Source organism: Bos taurus, chromosome 21 (genome assembly GCF_002263795.3).
Source record: "Bos taurus isolate L1 Dominette 01449 registration number 42190680 breed Hereford chromosome 21, ARS-UCD2.0, whole genome shotgun sequence".
Lineage (NCBI taxonomy): Eukaryota > Metazoa > Chordata > Mammalia > Artiodactyla > Bovidae > Bos > Bos taurus.
In genome coordinates, this window is record NC_037348.1 from 64,273,248 (window position 1) to 64,292,508 (window position 19,261).

The window sequence follows — 19,261 nt, forward strand, 5'->3', positions numbered from 1 at the left end:
ACACCCTCTCTCCACTCTCCTACCCCTCTATCATTAAAAAAAAAAAAAAAAAAGTAGTTAACTAATCTCTTTATACCCATCTCCAGAATACCATCCCAAGGAACGAGTGCCACTCTGGGGTAATGCCTCACAGAATTCCAGCTCAGTTCTCACCCTGGGGATGTCCTTAATAGTGGAAGTGCACGCGTGGCTCAGTCATTTCATGTCCAACTCTTTGCAACCCTATGGACCACAGCCCGCCAAGCTCCTCTGTCCATGGGATTCTCCAGGCAAGAATACTGGAGTGGGCTGCCATGCCCCCTCCTACAAGGGATCTTTCCAATCCAGGGATCGAACCCATGTTTCCTGCATTGCCTATATTGGCAGGCGGATTCTTAACTACTGAACCACTGGGGAAGCCCCTAACAGTGGAAGGGACCCCCACATATTTACAGATCAGCCCTGCCCAGCCCATCTCTGGAGCCCAGCCTCTAGAAGCACTTGGTAGGAAGAGAGTTGGGACCTGCCTGTCTGGACCACGCTCAGACTGTGGGCTCCAGGAAAAGCAGGACCCTCACGGCCACATGGGTGCCCCGCCTCAGACCACCAAGCCAGAGGCCAAGTCCTAGGAATCAGCACCACCCACACCAGCTACCACAGGGGTGCATGGACAGGCTGGAGCATCCCCTCCCAGCCACGGCCAGGAAGCAGGGACAGGAAAGGCCTGGGTAAGGCCAGCAGTGCCCGGGGCTGGGGCAACAGCTGTGTAGATTTCCGGAAGCCCGGGCGGAGAAGCGCCTGGAATTCCTAGTCCCCCTCTTAAAATATAAAGACTCAATTATCTTTGAGCAGCTTGCTTTACACATGAATTGACACATTTATTTTACAATAAATAACTAAAAGTTATCTGTGTTTCCTTTACTGTTAATCTACACAGAGAAATAATAAACAGGGCTTGTCTACAAAAATGCAACCACCGCAGTCCTCAGAATTCAATTAAAGCTAAAATAATTAATGCTCCCACCATATTAAATGACTTTAAACATTTAGCTACTGAAGTTTTTATTCTTTAATCTTTCCTTTTTATTAAATTTTTTTTAAAAAAAGAAGAAGAAGGAAAAACTTGGTGTCAAAGTAGGGAGGGGAAAAGGCAAAAAAGGAGCCTGGGAAGGAAAAATCATGACGGGCTGTTAAAACGGAATGGTCGTCTTTAGCTGACACAGCATGGAGACTGTCTCGTGCCTTTGATTAAAATAACATTTTAAATGCTTTGAACAAACATATCTCCTTAGACTTCTAAGGGATTATTTTACATATTTTTTCGAGGATGAAGAAATCCATTCGTCCTGTTGCTGAACAGAAAAGGCCAAGAATATCTTTCGTCACACACAGAATAAAAATACTGTAGGCCGCTGCAGTATTACAACCCCGAAAAAGGGAGGGGTGCAGAGGGCGGCGGGGGGGTGTGGGGGTTGAGGACAAAGCCGCCTTGGAGATTAACTTTGCCTTTTATGAAATCATATTTAGTCGCTTTCTTAAACAAACCTACCCACAATGATCTGCAGCCTCTCATTGGAAAATACCTTCCCTGTGAAATGAGGATTTGGATGGGCCCTGGCGAAAGCAGAAAGCCTTCCCATTGAACCATGAATGGGGCCCCTCTCGCAGGCAGAAGCCACTCCCGAAAGGTCTGTGTGCCCTGATGCCAGGTGTCTGTGCCACCGGTGAAAACTGTCTCTCAGCGTCGGACAAAGAAAAGAAAGACAGACACAGGGGCCCAACACCTTCCTCCGCGTCAGGGCTCCGGCCCTAAGGAAGGCGGGACCACTCAGACCTGCTCTGCGCTCTGAGAAACCGGGGCTGACGGGACTTTGGCCTGAACACGTCGGACACTTTTCTCAACGCCCTGGGCAAGTTAAGAGTGTGGGAGATTTCACGCTAGGACGCCCGCCAGAAGGCCAGCCCCACAGGCCAGTCTGGTTGCACAGGGTCTCCCCAGGGCCCAGCCCATGCTTGCAGGACTCGGCACTCCACTGCAGGCCAGAGACAGAGTTCATTAACCCCATTGTACAGATGGGCAAAGGGAGGCTCAGGGTCACAGAGCTGCCCGGTGGCTGCCCTAGAGCAGCTGGGCTTGCTGCGTCACCAGACTGACTGCCTCCTGGGTGATGGCAGGGTGGGGGTGGGGGTCTCCTGGCCACGCTCATATGTCCCACCCATGGGAGCAGAGTGTCCTGGTTCCACCAAGTTCACCCGCCCACCCCAAGTAGCACCCAAAGCCTCAGTCCGCCCAGCATCTCCGCTGGTTTCCATGACCCAGACGCAGTGGAGATGGATACAATCTTCTCGGCCAGCCACCTGCTTGCGGGTGCGGTGCCAGAAAGTACCCCCAGGAGAAAAGCCCCACTGGCAAAGCATTTATGGAGCTCCTGCTCTTTGAACCTACCCACCCGGCCCGCCAGGACTGTCCCTCCTGGTGACACCAGGAGAAACTGAGGCTCAGACCCCGAAGGAGCTCGTCCGAAGTCTCCTGGCAGGATCTGAGCCCTGCACGCACTCCGAGAGCGCCCTGCACGCACTCCGAGAGCGTCCCGCCGCTTCTAGGAAACCCGGGCCAAGTTGGGCCCTGAGCTCAGGAGGACAGACCGGAAGCCACCACTCTGTGCTGCATGGAGCACAAGCTCCCTGGAGGAGGCCCTGGCGTGCCGTGGCCTTGACCCGAACAGAACTTGAGGCCAACTCCCCAGGCCTGCCCGAGGACACCAGCCCCTGCACCTGTTCTTCAGGTGATCAAAGCCAGCCATCCAGGTGGCCCACCAGGTAGGCGTGCCAGAGGCAATGGCCAACCTCCCCCAAGGAGCACCGGCTCCAGCCAGGCTCCCACGAGCCCTCCCTGGGCCCACTGCTAGCACCAGGCAACATCAGAAGGGGCCTCTTTAGACAGATGGGAAACCGAGGCCAGAGAGTGGATGAGAAAAATGAGGGCCCCCAGCAGGCCCTCCCCCCACGCAACATCTCATCAAGCCTCACAACAACCCCCAACAGATAGGTCTCATTCACTCCATTTCACAGATTGGGAAATTGACTTTGTCCAAGATGTGAAGAAGAGATTCCAACGCGAGACGCTCGGGCTCCAAAGCCAGAGACTAAGCCAAGAACACCAGCAAAGTCAGGGCCAGCAAGCCTTCCCAAGGTCCGTCCTGCCCTCCCGGCCAGCTGTGAATAAGGCCCCCACCACGGAGTCCGTTGCCAAAAGCAAAGCAACCCTCAGCCCGCTGGGCCTCTCCGAGCCCCAGGCCTCTCTCCCGCTGAGGGTCACCCGGATGGCAGCCCCTCGGCAAGGGCAAGCCCATCCTGGTAGCCCCGTGAGCCCTCCCAGCACCGCCACCCTCAGACAGAGGGTGAGCCCCTCCCCCGGCACAGCGAGGGGCGAGGGCGGGCCTGGGACCCGAGGGGTTGGGGTGGCTTCTACAGCGGCCGGGCGAGGGCAACGTTCCATACCTGCGAGGTTCTCCTGCTTGGGGCAGACGCCTTTCGTGGGTGACAGCAGGTGGTCATCCTCATCGGGGGTCACCTGGATCCCGATCTCCACCGGCTCGGACACTTTCCTGAGCTCAGAGCGTGAGGAGGGCGGAGGGCTGCCCTTGTCCAGGCCTTTGTCATAGCAGGCCCCCAGGCTGCCGCCACACTGCTTCTTCTTGTGCTCTATAAAAACCAGGATGTCTCCCAGGGGGAAGTTCATCTGACACTGTCCACAGGTGAGCAGGTCAGGGTCGGGGCCACCCACCATCAGCCCCAGGCTGCCGGGCTCCTCTATCTCCAGACCCTCGTCTTCCTCGAGGATGGCGGCCTCCACATGCTCAGGCTCTGCTGGAGAGAGAAAGCACAAGGGGAGGGGCAGAGAAGACAAGATGGGCTTAAGGAGTCACAAGACCCATCGTTCATTCCAACCCTTCCCCACCGAGAGGCAGGCCCCTCCGCTGCGGGATGCGAAGGGTTCACCACGTTCCCCACCCAAGACTCCTGGAGGTAAGGGGTTCGCCATCCTGCGTGCCACAGATGGGCAAACTGAGGCTCTGGGCACAGCCCTTGCAGCTCCCAGAGGTTGCCCCTTAAGCGGTACGGATCTTACGGCTTTCTAGTTTATTTCCTGCCAATTTCCCCTCAGTTCAGCATAGGGACACGCGCATGACCACCTGCACATCCGCACAATCCTGGTTCCACCGGGGGCTGGACCATCCCCAGCCTGGTGGCAGCATGATGGAGAGGCATCTCGAAAACTCTGCAACATCTCAGAACCACCTGGGAGCTTTGAAAACCCCCAGGCACCCAGGCAGTACCCCAGACCAATGACACTGGGAGTCAAGCTTCAGGCTGTCTTTTTTTTTTTTTTAAAAAAAAGGCTCTCAGGTGATTCCAATGGGCAGCCAAGGCTTAGAACAGTGAGCCAGAGCTGTTTCTCCCTGCTCTGGCGGGAGTCGCACACCCCTCTTCCCTCCCACCTTTCATTCAGGTCCTCCCCATTCATGAGTGCCCCTGCTCGCATTCCTCTACCTGAGACCTGGCTGCACACCAGACAGGAAAACAGAAACCCAGACGGGCGTCCCGGGGCTGGTCTTTCCGAGAGAAAGAAAGGACCGGGGCTCAGAAAGCAACAAGTGAGCATTGGTTCAGAAAGAAATATCGAAGGGGAAAAAAAAAAGCAGGGAAAAGACGCGGCTAGCCGGCTGAACGAGGCAGCCGGCTCCCCTGCCAAACACTCTGCTCCTGGTCAGACTTCCATCGCTTTGTAGATTTTGCCGACACTCACCAACTCCCTACTGTCTTTTTTTGTTGGTCGGTTTTTATTTCACTCCCAGTAAAAAGAAAAGAAAAGAAAGCTCTTCAGACTCCAAAAGCATTTCTTGGCAGATGACAAACCACACTTGCAATGGGCTGAACGTTTTCATATTTCTTTAGCAGCCGATCTACCTACCTCCTTTCATTTTTGTTTTGTAGGGGGCAAGGGACCCAAATATTTTGAAGCTAATAAACACCTCAAAAAGCAGCAACCCCCTCAGGAAAACCTGGGAGACGCAGCCAACCAACAGGTCATAAATAAGGCAACTGGACAGCAAGGTTGCATCCACGCTCAGGGTCTGAACAAACTCGAGGTGGGATTTGTCAAGAGCAAATGTCAATGGCCGTGTAGACAGCACCAGTGGGGGGGGTCTTCCGAGAAGCCAGGGGGCAGCCAGGGGTCTGAAACCCGAGGAGGCAGGTACGTTTTAAGTTGTGTGGCATTTAAGAAAGGATGATGAAAACCACAGAAGAACAGAGGGAAGAAACAGAGTGGAGGAAAACACATTCCGTGGCAGTGAAGTTATTGACGGGCCAGAGCCAAAGAACAGATAATTTAAGGAAAAAATCCTGTGGCATCTTCCATCCTACATTATAAATCACGGCTCTGTGTGTTCTGAGCACAAGCTTCTTCAAGGCCTGTGAGAGTCTGTGTGGAAGACCCAGCAGACGGCACAGGACACGGAACACACATGAACCATGCATGCACGGGTAGGCGCCCAGGTGTTGCGGAGAAGGGAGGTGACAATCTGAGATCCCACCCGTGCTTCTAGAAAAGCAAACAGAGCCCTCGATGAATTACATGTAGAAATGCACTGGCAATGTGGCTGCCCAAAAACACCCCACAGACGAAGAAATCCAAAATCTTTTGTCTGCATACCTCTAACAAAAAAAAAAAAAAAAAAGGAGCCTAGAAGGTCAGAGAAAACAGTGTGCACAAAGGCGGCCCCAGAAACCATTAATTATACTTTAAAAAGAAACCAGAGTTTACTTAAAAGGGAGTTGGAAGACAATGCTACATAATTAATTTACAAATTTATTTTATGAAAAGATGCTTTGCTATGGTTAAAATGTAATCACAACCCTCACGCCGAACAGTGTTTCTAGGGGTACCCGGTTCCCCGCACACGATTTGTCAGAATGTTAAAGGTAATTATTCGGTGCCTCTTTTCCCTTTAATGATCTAACATTGAGCAATACTGTTTATATTGAAAAGCTCGCACCTTTAATTACCAATTACATATACATAATTTCAGAGCCAAAGGAGAAAGGCTGTGAAAACAGTTCTTTAGAAATATAAGGACGTATTGTGCACCATTGCTAGAGAAGGAACTCTTAATAAATGGGAGGAGGATGTCAAAATATTGTTTTGTTAAAAAAAAGAGAGAGAGAAAGAAAGAGAGGCACAAAGGAAATGAGCTGAAAAAGCAAAAAAAAAGGACAAAATGAAATTGAGAATTCAAATCAAACAGGGGTGAGTTCTGTGGTAGGAAGAGTGGAGGTACCTGGCCCTCCTGAGCGGACCTGGCACTCGGCAGCATCTGTTAGGGCATTTGATAAAAAATAAAAGACAATAGTTCATCCATCCGAACCGCAACCTGATCATCCTTTCTGTGGACAGGGAGATGTTTTCTGTCGTCTAATTTCATCTTGGCTTCCCCGTCTTGGTTTTGCTTTTCATTAAACTTTTTCAGCCGAGTCCATCAGTCCGTTCTCCCCGGTGGGAATTTTGAGAAGAAGCCTGAATAGTTCCTCTCTGCTGGGGGATTTTAAACTACATAATCTCAAACTTCTTTTCTCTTGCAAAAGAAACAGGCTAATTTAAAAATGAGCAAAGTTCACGCAGGCCTGTTCATAGGTATTCATCCTTCTCCTCTCCATCTTTTGCTAAGGGACTCTGTACCAGCACTTTTTCATTTTCCTCCTTTTTTTTGTTTTGTTTTGTTTTGGTAACATCTGGTATTCCTTCCTTTATTTGGCAGTCTCTGCCTTTTCACTTTCCTCCTGCTGCAAGCCTCGTGAGCCCCAGTAATTGAGTTTGAAAGTATCCGAAGCCGTTGACTGGGCTGCAGGTCTGAGTTCTGCCTCCAGGCCTCTTGCAGCCAGCCAGCCTGGGCAGCCAGGCTCCGCTGGAGTCCTATCCCTAAGACCGCTCTGAACTCAGGTCCCTAGACCCAGGGTCCAGCCCTCCGCCTCCTCCAAAGGGACCCAGGAGGAAAAGAAACAAAAACATCTCCCTCCCCTCCCACGTGCGGTGCTGAAAGTAAAACTCCTGGAGATGACAGGGGGTGTTCACCCAACTTCAAGGATTGGGGTTTCCTCTGCCCACCCCACCCCACCCCACCCCCTCGGGGCGTGGAGCCCTGGGCTCTGGCTGCTGTGGGAGGCACTTCCCAGGAAGGCAGCAACGTCACCCCAAACCCCCAAACTGTCAAGCTTTTAGGTCAGAGCGGGTGGACCAAGACAGTTTGCTGAATCTCATGCTTGAGGCCTTCGGAGACACCCCCAAAGGCGGGCTGTGGTTTCATTTCCGCTGGCAGGCGGATACCGAGCTGGGCGTAGGGGTGCATGTGTGTGCGTGTGTGCCTGTGTCCCTTCTTAGAAGCCGACCGCTCACAGAAGAAATAAAAGGAGAAAGAACCACTTGCCCAGGCTCAGAGAAGGGCACAGCGAGATGGGGCCTGCCCCCCCAAACCCTCCTTCCTCAGTCCTGTGGGCGCGGGTGGAGACCCACTATCCCGCACAGGCTCAGAGGACCGGGCCCCTGCCTGACAGGCAGAGTCGCCCAAACTGCCACCCAGAGACGAAAAAGCACCAGGAAAGAGAAAAGTCACACATACACAAAACAGCCTTTCAAACTCCCAGACCCTACCAACCAGCCCCTCTGGCTGCCTCGTCCCACAGACTCCAGCCTTTTAAAAATAAAAATAAAAAAAGAAGGCAAAGATGAGGTCCTTTCCTCGGAGAGGATTTCCGCTTTCACGCAAAGCTCCCCCAAGAGTCAGCAGCTCTGGAAAACCCTGCTGCCCTCACTGTCATGAGCCGAATAAAGTCGACGGATCGCTGAGACATTTGACTCAACAGGAGGAAAGATGACTGAGTGCAGCTGATGACTTGTCCCAGCAGCAGGTACCTGGCTGATGGGTTCTGAAACGTGACATCCTGAAGCACATGGACAAACATATATTTACACACACACACAGTTACACATTTGTTGTCATTTTCTTTTACAACAAAACCACATTTCATTTACAAGGCGAGGCCTCCTCCCAGCTCATCAATACACTTAGAAGCAGTGAAATCAGGGTTCACAGATACTAATGGACATTCCTGTTAAGTGGACGGGGAAACACTTGACCCTCGGACCAGTTCCCCCATGCCTTGGGCTGGCCAGGAAGGAATTTGGGCAGAAGACAGAAATGGAAAGACATCATTAACACCAACCAGGCCAAGCAGCCCACAGGCCCCCCCAGCAGCTGCAGAGGCTTAGCGGGCCTTACCTGGCCAGGGACCCCCACCCCCCTCACACGCTGGGCTCCAAGGGCCCTGCCCGCCCTGGGTCTCCTCTAACAATTGCCCCTGCAGCTGCCCTTCGGGGAATTCCAACCAAGGGGCCGGCCTCCTGCTGTCCCCAGAGCCCAGAGCATGTGCCCTGCCGCACACACAGCACACAGGCCTGCGTTCCCTTAACCCTGCGTTGATTCAAATCCAAATCTCTGTCCTTAATGGCTAAGCCACAGACCAGGAGAAACCCATGGAGAATCACTGTTTCGGTGATGGGGGTGGGGTGGGTAGGGGAAGGAGGTGGGGGGAGGGGTGCCAGGCTCTCAAAATCCTTTGCCACCGACGTCACCGCCGCCATCCTATTTGTACGCATGTTTACAAGAGACGAGCATCCACGCGCCGGAGCGCCGCATCCGAAGGGAGGACACGTTACACCTGCTTCCTACGAAGACAGCCTCTGCCAGCCAGCTCCAAACCAACAATCTGCGAAAGGATTTGTCACTCTCCTCCGCGTGAACGTCCAAGGAGGGGCCGAAACCCCTAAACGCCACCAAAATGCACCCCTCGACGGAGCACACTTTCTGAACCGCCATCAACGTTTAATTTATTGGATCCAAGAGAAAATGACAGTCGTTGCAGGCGGGGGTCGGGGGTGGGTGGGGGGGCAGTGGAGACGGGAGAGAGAAGGAATCAATTCCTGGCAGAGAAAATAATCTATGACTAGAGGACGCCTAAAGGCTCGACAAGAGGTTTACGAAGTTCTCCGCTCGGAGGGAATCACGCGGGGCCGGCAGAGGAGTCGGAGAGGAGCCTCAGCCGAGCCAGGCACGTGTTTCCAATGTCCTCAAGGGGCCACCAACGCAGCCCTGTCTGGCCTCCAGAAAAGGCCTGGGGCTGCTGCTGGACCCGGGGAGGGGGCAGCCAGGCTGGTCCCAGGCAGGTCCCACAGGTCTGGGCTCTCTCTTCCTGGCCCACCTGTCCTCCTGGGAGGAGCAGGACGAAGATTCCAGCCTGCCCCAGGTGTCACATCACTGGGGGCCCAGGCCCCGCGCCACATTCACACTGGAGGGAAGGGCACAGGCCGGGGCCCGCCACCAACCCCACCAGGTCCTGCCTGCTCCGTGCCAAAAGCAGCACCCGCCTCAAAGTGAAATCTTCCATATTTCTGACATCTGGACAGAAAGAAGGAGGCCGGGGCACAACCTTCTCTGTAATGTGGATTTCCCTGTCCGTGAAGATGACCTGGAGTCTGGCTGACCGGGCCTGTCGCTGCAAGACCCAGGCTTGACCTGCATTTCAGGAAAGTAGGGACTCCTGATCCGAGGAGATGTTTGGGACGCAGGAAGAACCCAGTCAGCACTCTTCAAGAAGTGGGGGGGGGGAGCGTTCTGAGGGTAAGAGGAACACCCCCCACCACATACACACACTGTCCTCTATGCCCCCAGCCTGGTTTCAGGATACTTAAGCATGTTAAAATCGGCTCCCTGAAAACTCCCCTAACTTGCTCGACAGACTTAGTCCAAACTCCCCACCTCCCCCAGTGTGCCCGCCTCTCCAGATCCCCCAAAACTGAGCTCCAGAGGCCGGGTCTCACATCCAAAAGCAGGAAAAAGATGCCACAAACAAGGAAAGCACCGCTCAGGTGTATTCACAGAGCCCATCCACTCCTACAAGATGACTGAGAAAAAAGGCAAGCCCATGATGCCAGAGCATGGAGTGACCTATGTTTTGAGAAATCAGATAGTTCTTTAAAGACAAATGCTTTGCTATAGAAATCCTTCTAAACACATTCAGAAGAGTCAATAAACCTGCAAACACCTTAAATTTTCAGACACGACAGAGCTCATAATAAAACATAGAAAAGCACTCTTCGAGGCCCAATGAAGAGATTTGTTTTATTTAATGCTGCGCCTTTTCAAAGGCGTTAAACAGAAGAGAAGGACCATCCACACAGGATGCTGAACTGAGAGCCTTTAACTGGAGGCGAGGCTCTGAGGCTCACAGCAGAACAGCAAGAGTGGAAGCTGCTTCCAACATCTCGTTTCCAAGGTAGAAATTTAAACCTGATTCCCCCCGCTTTTTAATTCTCAGCAGTGCATCCATTTCTGAGGCGCACGTTCATCACAATAACGCTGGCACTCAACTTTCCTGAGTCATTTCTGCTTGCTGTTTTAGTATAGAACTCGTTAGAACATTCTCAACTGTATTTGCATTTCAGCAGTTCAGTCGAAGGGGGTCATAAAAAAGTTGTGTAAAACAGAGGATTTTTTTTTTACTTTGAAGTTACCTAATTCGGTGTGGTCTGGGATTTCATTATCGTAGCAGAGCTCGGGCTGGCTAATTCAACACCCAAGCAGATTATCAGCTGCCTCAGAAAAAAAGAAATAAAGAATGAATTTCTTGAATTTCAGCAACTACACAAAAGACTTGCATATGTCAAAATGCCGGACGAGAGTCCCCGTGAATGTAGCACCATTAATCAAACCGCGATCTGCTGTCCCTTTTGCCAGTAAAAAACGGTGCTTCTCCCCTGGCTCCCCTCACTGGCTCGTGCGGAAGACGCTCCAAGTGTGCCCCTCTGCTTTCGCGTCTCCAAACAGCCTGCTCTCGGCACTTTTTATACATGCCTGGGGAAAACCACTGCTCAAGGGAGCTGGTCAGCAAATGGCTTTTCTTGGGGAGGGGACCACAGCTCGGGTAGATTTCACTGACGTTTGGCTGTCCCGGAAGGAAGGGTTGTGGGATGAGGAACAGGGGCTGGAGGACAGAACACTCAAGCCCCCAGGCCCCATCGTGGGATTAAACAGAGAGCTGGAAAGTGACAAAGCCACACTCACAGCAGCCGGGTGACACAGACATCCACCCCTGATGTTCTGCCGTGCCCTCTCCCTTAAAAAAAAAAAAAAAAAAAGCCAGTAGGCCCAAAGCTAACACTACCTTCAGAGAAGGATGCGTGGCCAGCATCAACAACTTGACTGTGGCCACAGTCCCCAAAGAGCATTTATTTTCCCTCGTCCTCCCAAATGTGACAACAGCATCAAACCCAGTCCAAAGTGTTTGGAGAGTTTTAGCTAAAGGTAGGCCTAACCAGACAGCCAGAGGGTCCTTCCTTAAGCCATAGGAGATGCAGGAGATGGTCCCCAAAGGTCAGGAACCCCATACTGACCCTCCTCCTCGTATAATTATTTTCTTCACACGCTGTCGAACCTGTAGTCTGTATTTAGTTACAGCTTGTGAAACTCCCCCAAGTTCCAAGGCAAAGGATTGGGGATTTTTGAAATGACTTTCTTTTTTTTAACGGTTTTCTGCAGGCCAGAGGCCACGGCCCCAGCCCAAGGGTTCAAGACAACAGTGGTGCTTTATCTCTGAGTTGTCAAATGAGCTCACTGCCGCATTGTGCTTACAACAGGCTTGATTCAAACATTAAATGAAGTAGAGAAATCATCAGATAAATTGCTGGCCCTCTGTACTGCAGAGTGAAGGCTCTTTCCCCGGCTGATGACAGCGCTAGGCTTTTGTCTGACCTAATTTATTTCTCTTTCAGGTTAGAATAAAGCACTCCTTTCCTGTCTCCACGTAACCTCTTCTGCCCATGGACCGAACTCAATACAGGAGACTCAGGGTTAACTGTGCTGTCTGCAGATTTCTTGAACTTGGAGAAGAAGACATTATAGATCCAGAAATCCTGTGATCAAAAGCACCCATATTCCCTAGCACGAAATTACACGGTTAGGGGAGAAATCGTCTCATTAAAGGCCGTCCATTAAGGGCACCGTTCAGGGTGAAAAGCATTAGCAAAGCTGGGTCTCGCAAGCACATACTCCTCTCAAACAAAGTTTTACATGTTATTTGAGTTGGCATTTTATCTCTTTGGGGACTGATGCTTTTTCCCTTAGTACAGTGGGAACATTACCTAATAAATGGAATTGAGAATCCGAGTGTTATAAAATCTGAGCTGAAAGGATTTCCATTCATCAAGCTGTTTTAGACACATGACTCCCCAAGGCAGCGGCAGATCCCGGGGTCTGTGACATACAACACAGGAACGGACAAAACAAGCTTCACGTTTCCCAGACACTCCCCCACAGCCCATCCCGTGTGCCTCGACGACCTAATGGAATTCATAAAGTCAAGACCACAGAGGAACCAGAGGAAACACACCCGTTCAAAACTAAGCATTGCAATTGTTTTCCAAAAAAAAAATTAAAAAGAAAATTGTCCCCCCATCTGCCTAGCGAAGGCTTGTAAATCAATGCCGATAGCTTGAAAATAGATTTCTCAAACTTATATTCTCATTTTGTCCTGCTCGACTCTCTGCAGGAAAATCAATATTACAACTTCACACTTAAGACATTTTGCAGCAAGTAAACGGCTCTCGCGGCTGATGGAAGCCCGGTCCGGCCCCTCACGGCGCTGGCTCCGCGCATGACACGGGCACCGAGCTCCCCCTAGCTGCCAAGTGGCGCCAGGCGTCGCTGGGCGTTGCAGCCTTGCCATCCACCAAAAGCCAATTCAACTGAAAGTTTATTTTGGAAAGTCTTTTTTATCACAACAAGCAACAGAGAATGCAAAGCGATCGGAGAAAGGAGATGAAAAGGAAAAAGGGAAGGTGAGGGCAAGCCGTGTTCTGAGCCCAAAGGCAAGCGCCAAGAGCTCGATTCTGACAAGCAGCTAGAAACTTGGTGCGCTCTGCAGCGGGAAACTGGTAAGTGGGAACCCAACTGCTCTGCCTGCTTCCAGTTCCCCTGAGACAGAAGGCTAATTACTGCCCAGTGCACCCGAAGCTGGCCTGCCCTTTAGAACCCTAAGACCCAGTTAGCCCTGCACAGTGGCCACCAAAGCATCCCTGACCTCAGCCTCCATCCATGTTCCAAAGGCCGGCTTCCCCAAAGCAGCTGTATTCACTCCGGCGTTTGAGAAATGACTCGCTTTTCTCTTACGACATATTTTGAAGGCCAGACAAAAATCGCCAAGGCCAAAGCACAGACAGAGAGCAACACCCCACCCCCCCACCTGACCTCCCACCCTCAATTTAAAAAAAAAATGCCACTGTACATAATTTTCAGGGAGGGAAAGACTACCCATTAAAAATACTAGGGGTTGTTAAAATATGCTCATGGCCGTCTCCTCTCAGGTGTGAATTACAAATGAATAAAATCAGCCTGGCATAACACCTTGGATGAACGCGGTTTTACTCTCCCTTAGAATCAGAGCAGCTGACTTATGTCACACTTCTAATGATATGGGGTTCCCTTCTGTGCAGAAGGGGGACAAACTTCACCCCCGCCTCCCAGAATTATCAAAAAAACAGAGGGGCCCAGATCTGATGAAATTTATCAGAGGCCCAATTTTGAAACATACGTGGACACCTGGAGATACACTCTACCCTGGGGAGTTAAGATAATTGTAAGCACAGCGGCCTTCAAAACATACAGCTACAGCAAAACCTAATTTAAAAGGCAACCATGGAATTAACACGGTGAGCCTAACTTCTGCATCAAATCTTGGGTCTCTCTAGTTGTTTTGCAAAATCGTGAACTCATACGGAAAATTACTAATCTTCCAAGGAAACCTGTTGGGGCGGGGGTGGGGGGGTGTTGTTGAAAAATAAAATCACCTGCACTGGAGCTGAGTTATCTACCCCGGGCTTGTTATTTCCTTCGGGAAGTCTCAGGCTGGGGCTCATTTGCCTCTCCACTCGCCCTGCCTGGCACAGCCGGCTCATGGCCCTTCCCTCTCTGCCTGGTCAGTCCACTGTCCCTCATCCTCCCCTCTTCACTATTGTCACTGAGTTGTTTGTGTTTGTTTTTATTAATAGCTGTGTCTGTCCTCTGGCTTTAAAAGCCACATCCATCTGGGTCAAACATTTTGAAACAAACCAGAAGCCTAGGTCTTCATCCCCAGCTGTCTCCCACACTCTCCTCCCGGGCTCCTCTTCTCTCTGGCCCTGTCTGTAAATTTAACTAGCTCATTATGGAGTCCTTCTCCGCCTTGCCAGCCCCCCACCCCCACCCCCAAGATTATCGACGCCGTTTGTGTGCTCTTCTGTGTCTCAGGCCATCGGTTATCCCAAGTTGCATCATCTCGAAAGAACCTGAAGCCAGCGGGCTGCCACCCAACTAAAGATGTACCACGCTTTAGGTGATTTCTTTCCACATTTACAAGCTAAAACGTGGGTCCCCGATCAGGGCTGTGACAGACCCATTTGGCAGGCCAGGGCTCCAGAGCACCTGAGACCCACAACTCCTGCATCGTTGAGGAGACACACTTGAACAGGCCCTAAGCCTAAACTGCATCCCATTCTTGCCTTTCCCCTGCCTGCATTCCCACCTCCTGGGTGACACAGGACAGACAGAAAAGCCAGCTGCTTTGGGGATAATAAATAGCCTTGTCTGAGAACTGGTTGGACCACTCTCCCTTCTTAAACCCCTGCACATGCCCTGGACTCCATGGGCCCCTGAAAAGCAGGCAGGATATCCTTTGCCCCCCACCCCCTGGTCTCCTTCTCCCCATCTCTCCTTCCCAGCCACTGCTCCAGCGTCAGCCGGGCTTTCCCTAGCACTGCTCTGAGCAAGGCTGAGACAGCCATGGAGCCAACGAAGGAGGGAAGGATGTCGCACCAGGCACCCCTGGCCCCCCACGCCACCCAGCCGCCACCAGTGCTCCCGGCCAGGGCTTGTTCCCGAGGTCCCAGGAATGCCAGAAGGGGAGAGAGTAAAAGCAAAGCGAACCTACCTGCTTCTTTCCCCCTTTACACACGAGTGCAAACACTCCTGGCTTCTTCGCTGCTGCCAGCTTGGCAATGCACCCCCCCATAACTCCCCCTTACCAGAGCACCCCCCCCAACTTCCCCCTCCTCAAAAACAACCCTTGCAATTATACAGAGGTTCTGTGGGGCAAATTGTCTCCTGGAGAAATTAGGTGTCTGCAACTACAGACATCCTAACAGCCGCTCCACCATCTAAAGGGGGGAGTGGGGGTGTAGAATAAGAGATTGCTAAAGGCTCCATAAAGGACTAAATGTCAATGGGCGAAAAGGACCTTGATCAAACCAGGCTCAAATCTGGTTGCAGAACATTTTGTTTTAAATGCAACCAGCAAGTCTTCTTTGATGTAACAATGGTGAAAAATATAGGAGAAGCCCTCTTCCCTCCCTCCAGAAAGGCGTCCTTCTCCCAAGGCAAGCCCACTTTCATATCTATTCCCCTCCCCAAAAAATAATCATAAATCCACAAATTCTTACTAATGTATGTGCTGTAACAAAGGAGAGATGGCAGCAGCGGAGGCTCCGAGCAGATGGCTCCTATGCTGGGTTTTCCGGGGAGGGGAGAACCCCTTTATATATTTATTTATTTATTTAAATTTTTTAAAATATAACATAAATATTCGGCTCTCGGCCGCCCCGCAGCCAGTCCTCGGCGACGGATGGGCGCACAGCCCTCTCCAGCTCCGCGCCGGCAGCCGGGCCCCAGCCTGACAAGGTGATCTGAGGATGGCAAGGAACACAACCTGCCCGCGGTTTCGATGGCACCCAGAGGATGTTTTATTTCTATTGCAATTTAAAAGAAAAATTAAAAAAAAAAAAAAAAAGCAACGGCGACTCGGCACCGCGAGAGAAAGGACCGCGGGGAAAGGTTTGCGCGCGGCGGAGCAGCGGCCCCGAGGGCTGCGGTGGGCAGGGAGAGCGGCGAGCCGACCTTCCCGGTGCAAGTTGCAGGCACCCGGGCGAGCTCCCCTGCCAACCCCGTACCTGGCCCGCTCCCGCACGCTTCTTCCCTTCGCTAAATAAACCCGACCGGGACGCTGGAAGCGGCTGCGTCTCTGCCCCCTTGCCTGACTTTGCCTTCCCCGCCACTTGCTTGAAATCCACACGATTTCAGCGGGTGGATTTCCACTGCGACCTGCCTTGTTTATTTAGATAGGGGAAGATGAAAGATCTGAGATAGGCGGATGGGTAAGAGATGGATAGGTCTCTTTCCCTTTTTTTCCTCTTTTCTTTCATTTTTTTCCCCACTATTTTATAAGCACGTCCCTCTCTTCCCACTCTGAGCTGACAACCCTTTCCCCCCAGCCCCCTCGTGGCGGGGATTTTTCACCAGCCCCCGATGTCCCCCACCTTTTTTTTTTTTTTGGAGTAGGGGGGGAAAGAAGACAAGAACATCCCAGGAGACAGACGGAGGTGGGGAAATGGGGGTGGGGGTGCAGGAGCCCAGCAAACAGCCGCGCAGCTGGATTCTTTTGCAAATAGCACGAGGAGGGGAGAGAAAGGCGGCAGCGGAATCCGAGAACCGGCGTGGCCGGCGCCCTGCCCGGCCGGGTGCCGCGACTGGGGGGACTCGGAGCCGGCGGCCACCCCTCGCCCTGCGTCTCCCCCAGGCCCGAGCGCACCCCGCTCCCCTCCGCCCGCGCCGTCAGCGCGGACCCACGCGCTCGCCAACTTTTCCCCACTTTCCGGCTCCCCCCTCCCCCTCCGCTCCCCCAACCCCCTCCCCCCTCCTCTCCAAACCCCGCCACCAGCGCCGCCGCCGCCACACACGCCGCTCGGAGGGGCGAGCGTCCAGCCGGGCTCCGCGCGCACACACACCTCCTCCAGCCTGCGCGCCCCCTCCCCGGCCCCGGAGCCCGCTCCGCAGGCCCCCGAGCCCCGGGCGCATCGGACTGCGCAGCGCCCGGACTCCCCGGGCTGCAACGAAACTTTCCTAAGGCCCTCCCGCCCCCCCAACCAGGCTCTGGGCCGACGCCGCTGCCCCTGTGCAAGCCCGCGGGCCGCCCGGGCACCCGGCCCGGCTGTGCCCGGCTCGGTGTCCCCAGCCCTGGGCGCCCGGAGCCCCACGCTCCGGCCCCTCGCACGCACGCCGCAGACACTTACGGGTGATGATCTCCCTCTGGGACAAGTGCTGCGGGTTGCCCTGTTTGCGGCGGGACATTGCCCCGGCATCTATTCTGACATCGCCCGGAGAGCTGGACCGATGGGGGGAGCCGGGGTAGGGGGTCCGAGCCGCCGCCGCTGCCGCCGCGCCGCTGCCGCCGCCGCGCCTCCTCCTCTGCCCGGGTTGGTGTTTTGGGTTTTTTTTTTTTTTTTTCCTTCCTCTCTTGCCCTCTCCTCCTCCTCTTCTTCTTCTTTATTTTGCGCTTTCTTCTATGCTGTTTTTTCTTTTAATTGCAAAAAGAAAAAGAGAAGGAAAAAGAAAAAGCAAAACCTCTCGATCTAAAATAGGAGAAAGGCAAAAAAAAAAAAAAAAAATCTGCTGCTGCTTGCCGCGGACTGGCTGGCTTCTTCAAAAATATATTCTTTTCAAGGAAAAAAAAATTGCATACACTTCTTCAAACTGCTTGGCCTCCTGGACTTCCAAATGTCTCGAACTTAAACCGGGTTTTGCACCGGCTCCTGACACTTTCAGGGTCTGGTAGGTGTAAAGCGCACTTCTACCAGGAAGGGCGGGGGGAAGGGAGGGGGGGGGGAATGCAAACAAATAAAAAATAAAAGAAAAAGAAAAGAAAAGGAAAAAAGCCAAGAAAACTTGAGGACTTGTCTCGTACCCCCTCACCCCGCCCCCTCAAAAAACCCAAAGCAATGTAAAACTGCCCCGGTTCGGTGGTTTCTGGGTTTTCTGCGGGCTGCCTGTTTTTTTCTCGGAGACTGACCCTTCCGAGGCTCTGGGGGGACTCCAGGAGCGGCTCCTTCCCAGTTCACCTGGCAGGCTGGCGCCGGCCGGAGAGGCTGCCGGGTCCCCGCGAGCGCTCCCCAGCGCTCCCCTGGAGCCGCTGGCCCGGGGGGAGCTGGGCTGCGGGGCGGCTCGCCCAGTGCGCCTGGGTCGGTGCGGGCGCGGACTGGGAGCTATAGATTGCAACGTGAAGATGGCGGAGTCCGGGTTCTCTGGGAGCTCTCGGTCTCTCTATGGCTGGGGCTGCCTCTGTACAATGGGATAAAATTCAAGTTCAAGTGCGGACGTGACGTTTAATCTGCACTAGAGACAAAAAGACCCAGAGAGTCGGAGCACTGGGGGCGACTAGCGGTGGCTTTTTAACATTGTACCCTGTAAGAGAACAAGAAAGCACACACACACAGAGACACACTCGCGCGCGCGCGCGCGCGCGCACACACACACACACACTCGCCCGTGCGCACACCCGCAGTTCAGGCCGGCCACACGTGCGGCGTTTTGTGTGTGTGTGCGCTCCTCTCCTCCCGGTGCACTGGCAGCGCAAAATGGGGGGAGGGAGGGAGGGCCGTGGGCAAGGTATTTTTAAATAAAAGAAAATCCTCTCCATCCCTCCTCCCCTCTAGGGAGCTGGACCCCCAGAGAAGGGGGGCGGAGTGCGGTGTGCGTGGAAGTAAGTTGAAGCAACACAAGTCCCCACCCCCTCATTAGAAAGCTCTTGGGGGGTGGGGGATGGCTATGAAAGAGTGTTGGGGTCTACACGGGGACTAGGACCACATGGTCAATTACTCCGTCTCCCTAGGAAAGTAGTTTGGTTGTTTTCACTTTGATTTTATTGAGGGGTCGGGGTTAAACTTCCAAAAAGTGTCTCCATATAAATCCTGATATTTCAAACTGGGAGAGCCAAGGGGACAAGATAAAAGATACTAAGAGGAGAGAATTCGGGGCACATTGAGGGGCGGGGAAACGTGAGACCTTGTTTGAGTCCCATTCCGAAGGCATGTCCACCCGAAATCTTTGCGCTCCCTGCACCTCATCCCATTCAGTCTCGGGGTCAAACACGGAGCCCACCCCTAACGCCAAGGTTTCTCGGAAGCATGGGGGTGAGGGGCAGGAGTGCTCCACGTGGGAGAGCGTCTCATAGTTGCCGACCCAGAAGTAGGTGTGGCCGATCTTTGGACACACTCGCGTGGGTGACCCCCCTCGTCCCCCAGTCCCCTCCCACCCCTTGACAATTACTGCAGCCTGGAAGTAACGCCCCCCACCCCCAGGGCTCC

At 53.1% G+C, this 19,261-nt stretch overlaps 1 protein-coding gene across 5 annotated transcripts in view; it reads right to left on the reverse strand.

Annotated features, from left to right (window-relative positions):
• BCL11B (BCL11 transcription factor B) overlaps nucleotides 1-18,222 on the reverse strand; it is a 102,235-nt gene extending 84,013 nt beyond the window's left edge. For 2 of the 5 annotated variants that reach the window (XM_024982137.2, XM_005222295.5), the window contains exons 1-2: nucleotides 17,192-18,222; nucleotides 3,481-3,846 (exon numbers count right to left, since the gene is read on the reverse strand). In XM_024982137.2, the coding sequence (XP_024837905.1) occupies nucleotides 3,481-3,846; nucleotides 17,192-17,249 (424 nt within the window). In that variant the 5' untranslated portion in view covers nucleotides 17,250-18,222. Of the gene's footprint in view, nucleotides 1-3,480; nucleotides 3,850-17,191 lie in introns of all 5 variants that reach the window. The other 3 variants (XM_005222296.5, XM_002696767.7, XM_024982138.2) reach the window with 2 other exon arrangements.
• Between the last annotated feature and the right edge of the window lie 1,039 nt (nucleotides 18,223-19,261).